The sequence below is a fragment of the Ruditapes philippinarum genome, unplaced genomic scaffold, assembly GCF_026571515.1.
Source record: "Ruditapes philippinarum isolate M1 unplaced genomic scaffold, ASM2657151v2 ctg19728_1_1_1_1, whole genome shotgun sequence".
Classification (NCBI taxonomy): Eukaryota; Metazoa; Mollusca; class Bivalvia; order Venerida; family Veneridae; genus Ruditapes; species Ruditapes philippinarum.
The window spans coordinates 3,668-14,609 of NW_026852776.1; the positions used below are offsets into that span (position 1 = coordinate 3,668).

Here is a 10,942-nt window from a genome sequence, read left to right on the forward strand (position 1 = left end):
TTTAGAATATGAAAAAAAAATGGTTCAATGCTCTTTTATGTGGATTAAAAATAGAAATAGCAATGCAAATAAATTAAGTCATTGTTATAAAAGTGGAATTGATAACCATACATGAGCGTATGTTCATTACTAGGCCTTCACAGAAAGTCCTTTTAATATATAGCTTGATATGAGATGTATATATAAAAGAGAGTTATGATGCTAAACATTATCACCAACTGATGCCTTAAAGTGCTTTTGTTTTATTTAATTATTATATTTAATGATCGCATGTGTTCTTCTGTCTTCTTTTAACTTTTGATTTTATTGATAATAATAATTTATTTAATATCATCTAAGATCATTTTTGCGGGCATACATTTTGCATGCTCGATTGTAAGTTTCGTTTTTATCTACATTCCGAATGACGTGTTAACCGTCATGAAAGTATTATAGAATAATCATACTACAGATAACAGCGAGGTTGGATTGTTAAATATTTTAAAGTCGTCTACATTTTGACAACATTTTAAATACCTATGAAAGTATCGGAAGTGATTTAACGTATTATATTACGCACTAGAAAGAAATAACACATATGTTTATAGATTATTATTACTCATTTGTCGATAAAAATAATATATTTATTTCACACTGGAGACAGTTATTATTATTATTATTATTATTATTATTATTATTATTATTATTATTATTATTATTATTATTATATTATTATTATTATTATTATTATTATAATTATATTATTATTATTATTATTATTAATATCATCATCATTATAATCATTTCATTTGGTAGAAGTATCTTCTTTAAAATTTCAATAAGTCATTATATTATATTAGTTTTTGGCTATTGGAACCGAGTCAACTAAAACTAAAACAAAAACATAATGGTAGCTGCAATGCATGCATGATGATGTTCGGTACATCTGAGATTTATATGACATAACGTTAACAGAAGAGGATGATATTTATCCATATACCATTGTCAAATCAGATTTTATTCGTCCGTCTAAATAAACATGTTTTGAACAGATACACTTCCTAACAAACAATGTAAATAGTGTACATTGTTCTGTATCTTCATCTATATAGGAATACCTTGATATGCATAATACGAACAATATGCCGTGTTAAAGTGTATCGCATTAGTGGTATGCAATTAACAATGTCAACAACAATAAATTAGGTTAAGAAAGACTCCCTTAATAAGGCCCAAAATGATAATCTTCAACAACTGAAACATTAGCCCTGAACATATCAAATGTAAACACAGTTATATTTGAATTACATACAAATTACTAAACTAAAATTATACCAAACGATATTTCATCAAAATGGCAAATGAGTATTTTTTGAAAACTAATACAACATACCAGAAAATAAGTTTTTGGAGAAAACAAATGTATTCCGGGGGCTAAATACAAGTGTGTATAGATATTTGATATAATTGCAACATTAAATGTGGGTTTCCTGACACATAACATTTAAAATTTTGGAAACAAAGTGATCCCTCGGAAGCATTAATCACAACAAAATTACATAAGAATTGCAGACTCGGTTTGATTGAGTCTGTACATAAACCTCGTTCAAACACAAGGTGATACATGTGTACAGACAATTACTGACGACACTTCTTTTTTTAAACCGTCGTTTTCTGAAACCAAACATTTCTGTTGTCATTTTTATAATTAAAGCAGCATTACGTACTTATTACAAAACCTTGAATCTATTTTTGTAAAATGGATATTTTAATAAAATAAGGAAAACGTATTTCATTAATTGTTTCATGTTGTTAGTATATAATGATTTGATGTCGAACAAAAATCAAATTAAAAAAAAACTCAATAAAAATCAGTTAACCTCGTATGACAACTTTCGTTCCCATTTTATTGTCTGATAGTTCCCCGATATTAACATAAACACGGTTTGACTATAATCATTTATTTAATTTTACCCATTAAATATGGTGCTATATCAGTCAAATATATTTCAATTTTTTTTTAAATAAATATGAAATATAAATATGATAGTGGACTGAGGCAAAACTGATATTTATTTTAATGGACTTTTTTTTGCCATATTGTTTGAGAAGTCTGATAAAAACAAAACAACATTTTGTTGAATCTTGTTTTGAAAACTATCTAGAATATTAGAAAATGGTCTAAGAAAATAAATTTCGAAACCAATATCTTTAATTCAGTCATTAACGCTGTACAGACGTTTAAATAGTTGTTTACGTGACGTCACAATGTAGCGCTAAATACCACGTGCAAAACAAGAAACAATTATATTACTAAGCGCTGTACAATGCAGTTGCGTAGCAAGCAAGGGGGTTCATAACCATTTTTCTTTGATAATAAAATTAAATTAAAAGGTTATATTTTTCGTTTTTCGTGAAATATGGTGCCGGCTCGTGAACATATTTGGTATTTCATCATGTTTCGTCAAAATATATTCCATATTTCACTCAAACTAAATAAATATCCTCTTAATATAATTGAACAGTTTATATATGACTTATATTCAACATGCAATGAAGTATTAGAGTAAATCAAATTCCTTCAAATAACTCAAATATCTCACAAACTGATATGTTCACATAGATATTTAAAATATCGTTGGTGTAGTATCAATGGTAAAATACGATCTTTTGTATTATTTCAAGGTATTATGATAATTCAAAAGGTGCGTTTTCATAAAACATCCGGGTTGATAACCTATTTTATGTTCACATTTATTCACGTTTATATTGTTTATATCGGAGCAATACTGTGATTTTAAAAACAAAACTTATGTTAGAACTTTAGAATGTGAAATCTTATTAAACATTATTATAAAACAAAACAAAACAAAAAGCATACGTAATTCGATAAGAGATTGGATAAATAAATAACATGATCATTATCTGTCAATTGAAAAAGGTTTTATAACAGTTATAACACAATTTTTTTCAGTACTTGCTTAGTATAAACATACGAATAATATCATATTGAAACTAAGTCTACTATATGTAAATAAAGTCGTTGTAGAGCTTAAGTAAACATAAAGCTAACAACACTAAGTATATACCTGTCGCATAATAAGTTTAAATAGCTAGTTTATACATCGATTTTTCGGTGTTAACAATTATACAACCACTAAATTTGTTGATTAGAAATCACTGATATAACTTAAGCCTTAAGAGCGAATGCTTATAAAAATCGATTTAAATGAAGCTAAGCTTTATATTTAAACGGAACACATGTTTTTTTTTGTTTTTTTTTTTAATGAATAAATCTTCGAAGACAATATACTTTCGTCCTGTTTTTATGACGATTTTGTTATTCTTAACTGATTATTTAGTTTAATGATAAATCGTCTGATAAACTAACACATTATCCACATACTGTCATCATCGGTCAATGGTTGTTATAATCCCTGAAAGGTGTATGCGACCAACGAAGTTTTTAATGTAGAGTATAGTATTGATTAAAAATACTTGCAGTTTAGATTCCTGCTATTAAACTTCCTGTTTCATTAACTATAATATATTCACGTTAATGGTAAATACCAATTTGAAACACTCGTTTAACACTGTATCAGTGTTATTTTAAAAAAAAATAGAGATGCAAATAAAAAAACTCTCAACAATGATAATATGCAATACCATATTGATTATTTCGATTAATTTGCTCTATGAAGAACTGAAGACAAAGCTTATTTTATTCATGTAGAAAAAAATTAATCTGGAACAAAGTGATCCCTCGGAAGCATTAATCACAACAAAATTACAAGAGAATTGCAGACTCGGTTTGATTGAGTCTGTACATGAGGGATAATGAAAATGTGCAACATTCCTAAAAAAAGTCTTACCTGTACCTATAGATACAACAAACAAAACAGGTAAACACATTCACAAACACTAAGCGATCCGTATAGAAAGCAAATATTCCTCAAGCTTGTATACCCTATCTTAAAATCGATTTTAAACGTCGATAAACCTTCTTTCAATTTAAAGCCTTAACACACATTTATCATATGTACAACGTTTATGTTGGTCTGAATTTATTTCCACTTTAGTTAGTAAACGTCGCTAAATAGATGTATTATTAATGTTTTTGTGCTGTTAAACACATCTGCTTATGTAAACCATAGACATGTTAATAAATTGTTGAAGTATCGGTGAATTATAAATGTTATTTTTGTAGATGATCAAATATACTGATTTTCAGTCCTCAAAGTATCAATACGTCCTATAACTATTAAATATTGTGTTATCTCAATACACAACTTTATTTATTTAAACGTTCATTTGACAGTGATTGTGAATGACACATGCGACGTTTAACATTGATCTTAAAACTCAAATTAATGAACACCAAAAAGTAGTACTGCAGTCATCTATTGAATCCTTAAAATCACGTCGCATTGCAAAGTTATAGATGCGCTACTAGAAAAAAATAAATATGTCGTTATCTTTAAGGCCTTTGCATTAGAATAGAATGCAAAATCTTTAAGTTCGTTATAGTTTATATCATTAAAACAATATAGCCCTTGTCACATATAGTTCACATTGAAATAACATGTTTGAGCGACCAAAACAATCAACGTTTTGGTTATTTTAACAATACTTTTCAAATGTCATTTAATCTAATTATATTTAGTAATACGTTATAAAGTTTATATAATAGATAAAAAGTAATACGAACACAATGCCAAAATAACAATGCAATTGTGTATAGTTTTGATAATTTCTATAATCGTTTCTATAGGAATAAAAAATAAAACGTTAATGAATTCCGCATCCATCATTACTCGTATTATCACGATCTAACATGTTTATAAAATGAAAAACAAGTATGCAAAGTCTGGTGTAAAGTTGACAAATGAAAATCGCATTTTTCTCACTTTTAATTGTTTTGTATGGTTTCGAAGAGGAAAATGCAATACATATATGTCTTTACAATTTCAAAAGCAACTTTAAAAGTAATTGTAGAAACTGGTCCAAATGAGCGTTATGTTAAAACAATAAGCTAAAATAAAAATATCAATTTTGTGCTATCAGTTTTATCTCTACAAGTATATCTTAATAATTAAGCCAAACAACGGCTTTGACGTTGACACACATTCCCCGTAAAACAAAATCAAACGCTTTATTTAAGATTAATGTTAACAAAAATTAACATATTTTGTATTCTTAGATTAATTTACTCAATTTTATCTTATTTTTTAAGATAAATAAATACGAAGAAGAAGAGATAATTGATCATTCTTTATTTGTAATATTAATCAATAAACCGACCGACTTTACATGAAATAACAATTACGTGCAATGAGCTCATACAATTCCAGGGACTATTGGAATGTACGCTGACTGTCCGGCACTGTTTTGTCTGCTGCGGGTCTACTTATTTAGTTCTCATCAAATGATTATATATAAGATGTTTCTATCAAACACAATTTTATTTATCTCATTATATATACTTGGTTTTAATAAATCAATATAAAAATGATTAACGGTAATGATTAGTAGTAATTTCCCCCAAATACGTTTTAATAAATGATACTTATTAATTGATAAATATGGTTATTTTACTTTATATAATTTAATGTTTAAAAATTGTACGATGACATACATGTGAAAATAATAATATAAATCACTTTTGCATTAGCATTATAAGTCCATGCTTGTTGTGTTCCCAGTTTACTCAAAATATTCGAGAAAAGTGGAGAATGGCCGGCTATCGGGCATTTTCTTTGAGAGTTGAAAGAAATTGTGATCCTTTCTTTCTCTCTTATCTTCACATATAAGACCTGATCATGATCACATGATTCAGACACCTAGAGCACAAGGGAGAATACTTTCAGGATGGTTGACACTTGTTATATTGTGTATTAAGTTAACGACGTCATGAACGTCGTTCATTGTATGAACGTCGTTCATTGTATTATCACCGTGCGCCGGGTTTCGTACCCCTTGTCATTAGAAAATTTCACAGAATTTTTATTTGAAAACATTTTGTATTGATGTTTTCACTGTATATAGAAAACATGTTCCGATATTTGTTTCTTGTAAAATAATGTACGTAAATTAAAAAATGTGAACAGTAGAGATGCAGTCCTATTTCTTTTTGAACAACCCTCGTACATATCTTTACAATAATTTATAAGACTTTCAATTTGTTTCCTCTTATTTAATTTGGAAAATAAAGAATATTTGATGCACTCTTTTAATATAGCAAGTCATACAAATTTCACATTAAAATTGTGTCCAATGAAAATAGACGTTACATACTTTCAGGTATTTAAGTAGATTCTAATTACTCTTTATGTATATGTGAAAGTATTCCCAGCATTGATGTTTCTATATGTACAGTATTGAAATGTGTGAATTATGATAGAATAGAGAAAAACAGAATCCCTTAAGAAAGTCCAACACAACAAAATTGAAAATGTTGCAGGCTCGGTTTGATTGAGCCTTTTCATGGACGGTACTGTAAAGTGAAAGTTACCGTCCACGCCCCCTATCACCGGCTTAAGCAGAATTCAACATTTAATACGAAAATGGCGAAATTTTGAATTTAGAAACATCCGCAGATGTGTTCATACGACGGTTATCATGGAACCTTCAATGTGACACAGTAGTGCCATTCCATGAAAAGCGGCGTATGGTCCCCAAGTAAAAGAATGCTTTTGCCCTAAACGAGAAAACAATGGGCGGAACTAAATAAAATGGAATTTTGAAAGGGGATCTGAGGTTATGAAGCCTGCATATCACAGATAAGACTTGAAAAGACAAATTTAAAAAGCAGGCAACATATCCTAAGGGTGATTATACAGTATTCAAGTAGGAATACTGGAACCACCCACGTTGAAAATGGCCGAATAGAAGAAATTAAAAGTACCACATAACATGTATACACAACAATAATGTCGTGCTGAACAATCTTCAAGGATCGAAAATATAACATCATTGATTAAATGTACGGGGAGACTTTTTACAGCCGCTACACGGCACAAATAACACGGATGTGACAATAAAATAGAGAAAAAAAAAGAATCCCTAAAGAAAGTCCAACACAACAAAATTGAAAATGTTGCAGGCTCGGTTTGATTGAGCCTGTTCATGGACGGTACTGTAAAGTGCAAGTTACCGTCCACGCCCCCTAGCACCGGCTTAAGCAGAATTCAACATTTAACACGAAAATGGCGAAATTTTGAATTTAGAAGCATCCACAGATTTGTTCATATTATTATACATAAAGAGTAATAAAATTGATTTGGTTTCGTTTGATATCAAATTTGTTTTAATACGTCCTTATATAGTACGGACACATATTCAGTTAAAAAAAGAAACACACATTTAATGCCAAATTTATTGGTATAATATATTTATACACGTAAAAACAATATAGCATTGAAAGGGGGGGGGGGGTAAATCTAAGTCTCTTAGCTAGTAAGTAACATAATGCACAGAACTGACATTTTTTTCTGATGCTTATTGGCCACGCCCACCATAGCAAAACGTGTATTTATAACAATGCGCTTGGTTGGCTGATTAGACCTGTCAATCAAATGGTACAAAGCGGGTAATCAGATACCAAATAACAAGAAACATTCTTTTAATATGTCCATTTATGTCTCTGGGATTAGTAAAAATAATATATAAGAATCCAAGGATCATTGCGTTAGAAGTTGCAATGTTTACAAGTTAAGACTGTTCATTACATATTGATATTGTCATATTTTGGAGGGATTTCACCAACATCCGGTGCCCTGTCGTATGCATTGTACGGAACAAATGCATGACCTGTAGGAGATAAGTCATTTATATAGACAAATTGTGGAGAATCCGATTGTTTGTATGCTAGGCAGGAGACATTTCCTTGCACTTCCTGTTCCGGTAGAGGTTTCTTCTCGGACTTCCGGTCTACAATCTCGCCATTTTGGACAACGATTTCCTGATCACGTTCATGCATAATGTCCTTCAAGAAAGCAAGTTCACATAAAAGTATAAAGTTTTTTCTTTTAACTTCTTTACAAAATCTGTTGAATACGTTAATTGAAATGTAACACATGTCTTGGATATTACAGAATTAATCTCGGTTGTCTGTTAAGATGTAATTTATATTAAATTAGTTAGATTGTGAAGAAAGCTATAAGCTTATAGACACGCTTTTGAACCAGGACTGTTGATAAATAAAGACACAGTCCCGAATATTATTTAAAATGGAAAGGTTAATATCGGATAATATAAACTGCCAGTATTCGGAGACGTACCCCGACTGTATTAAACACGTGTTTACAAAGAAGTCACTTTTTCGCCTTGTGTTCAGGGTCATGCTCATTCACACCTATTGTCATTGTGGGTTCGAGTCCCGCCAGAGACAAAACAATCGGTCAGGATGGTTTTTGTCCAGTTGTCCTCTTATTGCTGACGATTGTTTTGTTTGGTAAAGCTACCCAGCGCTGACGTTTCAACTGGTACTTAAAACAACACGATTATACTTAACTAACAGATTTTTGCATATATTCCATACTAAATTCCATACTAATAGCAATTGATATTTTTCTATATATCTAGTGACCTTTCATGGATAAATGACCTTAATACTGTTATATGTAACCCAAATCCAAGCTATTTTATACACAGTATATTAGCACAAGGTACCTCTGGTCTTTGGAATTTGTATCGACACCTACATGGTTGTCTCCAACTTTCTGGTAGGCAACAAAACAATCTGTCAAAAAAATGGGATCAGGTATTGGGGTCAACTTCTTCTTGTGGGAAATACGGCGCTGGAACCACATAAAAGAAAACAACATATTATAAGAATATCACTGTTATTCTTTTTAGTATAATTTAAACTGATACTTGAAATTTGATAAAACAGTTCAGAAAACAGGTCATATTTTTCATCTTTTTAAATGGTCGTCGTTTTATTTTCATTTTGATAAATATCTAGATACTGAACCTTTGTATCATAAACGCATTGTTTTCAATTTCTTAAAAAAAACAGACGAAGTTTAAAAGATGGGAAACTTTTAAGATCAAGAAATTACCAGTTGCAAAACTAACAACAAGACCAACTATAACCACTGTGGCCACACCTATAGATGGATACCACAAATATGACACCGTGTACAGTAACTCAACGCCAGATCTGAAAATATATCAGATATTATAGTAAAACACCTATGACACCGTGTACAGTAACTCAACGCCAGATCTGAAAATATAACACAGATATTATAGTAAAACATGTACAATAACTAAACACCGTGTACAGTAACTCAACGCCAGATCTGAAGATATATAAGATATTATAGTAAAACATGTACAATAACTAAACACCGTGTACAGTAACTCAACGCCAGATCTGAAGATATATAAGATATTATAGTAATACACTTTGTTCAGAAACTCAACACCACATCTGTAAATATATCAGATATTACAGTAAAACACTTTGTACAGTAACTCAAAGCTGTTATTGTTGTTTTTGATCCCTAAGGACCATAATTACATATCATCACTTCAAAAAGTTTGGTGTCAATAAAAATAATCAGTTATAATGAAAGTTTGCATATTGCATTCATGGCACACTTATTTAATTTCTTAAGCTCTTAAGATAGCGTGGTTTTTTATTCCCCTTTGTTAGAATCCATTAATTCATGTGAATGGTTAACAATTTGAATTAAGTTTGACTCTTGGTATATCAATCTATTTCGTTGATATTCGGTTTACATTGCATTAATTCAAATACGTTAAAGAATTAATGAACCGTACTTTTTATCTTTTAAAAGTTAATCTTACAGTTTTACTGCCGTGTTATGTCATATTAAATGTGTGATTAGAGAGTAAAATAATTACAGTTCTGCTGCTGCTGCTACAACTTCTGACGTATTAGTTGTCATGGTGATGTTTTGTCCTATACCATCACTAGTACAGTTATCAGTTGGAAATTCGAGACTGTAACCACTAGATGGCAGGTTGTACGCCCCTATACTTATCCATAATGGTAGTACTAGACCAAGGAACCCACCAATAACACAACCCTATAATAATAAAAAACAACACTTGCTATCACACATAGCACTAGTAAAATAAGAAACAAAACCATATATATATGAACAGTATAAGTATTTTGTTTACAAAGTTAAACTTAAATGGCCAAAATATACACCCGTACGTAATATACAATCTGAATAAATCAGATCTACTTTAGTTATTTCTTGAATGTAGATATGATTGCCACCGTATTTATTCCACATTTATTATTTCTGTCATCTAATTTTGCAAGGATTTTAAAATACAACGTAGGTAAAAAATTAAATACATCGACAAATATGGATAGAAAATGTTATTTACCGCCGCGTTCGCCCAGGGAAACACGCCCCCTAGTAGAAATATTCCAAGTAGAGGCCCTGAAGCTGCGCCAGTGAAACTTAATGAAGCCTGAAATAAATAAATAAATAAATAAATAAATAAATATTTTTTTACATATTTTGGTCCAATTGAATATTGAAAAAAACCCGTCATATTTGAATATATATAGAGCTAAAGGGCAAAAAAGTACGGAGCCCCTTATGTGACATTTTCCACACTTTTTTCTCGGCACTTAATTCGTTTTTACGAAATATTAATTCGTAATAACGAAATAATAATTCGTTTTTACGAAATATTAATTCGTTTTTACGAAATAAGTATTCGTAATTACGAAATATTAATTCGTTTTTACGAAATATTAATTCGTTTTTACGAAATAATAATTCGTAATTACGAAATATTAATTCGTTTTTACGAAATATTAATTCGTTTTTACGAAATAATAATTCGTAATTACGAAATATTAATTCGTTTTTACGAAATATTAATTCGTTTTTACGAAATAATAATTCGTTTTTACGAAATATTAATTCGTAATTACGAAATATTAATTCGTTTTTACGAAATATTAATT

At 29.8% G+C, this 10,942-nt stretch overlaps 1 protein-coding gene across 1 annotated transcript; it reads right to left on the reverse strand.

Moving 5' to 3' along the window:
- Positions 1-7,371: 7,371 nt before the first annotated feature.
- On the reverse strand, positions 7,372-10,437 carry LOC132724069 (sodium-dependent multivitamin transporter-like; the record flags this gene model as incomplete). The annotated part of the gene is made up of 5 exons (XM_060708888.1): positions 7,372-7,963; positions 8,650-8,777; positions 9,042-9,142; positions 9,853-10,037; positions 10,351-10,437. Coding segments are annotated over 4 exons (414 nt in total), but the record flags the coding sequence as incomplete, so codon positions are not given.
- Positions 10,438-10,942: the final 505 nt, after the last annotated feature.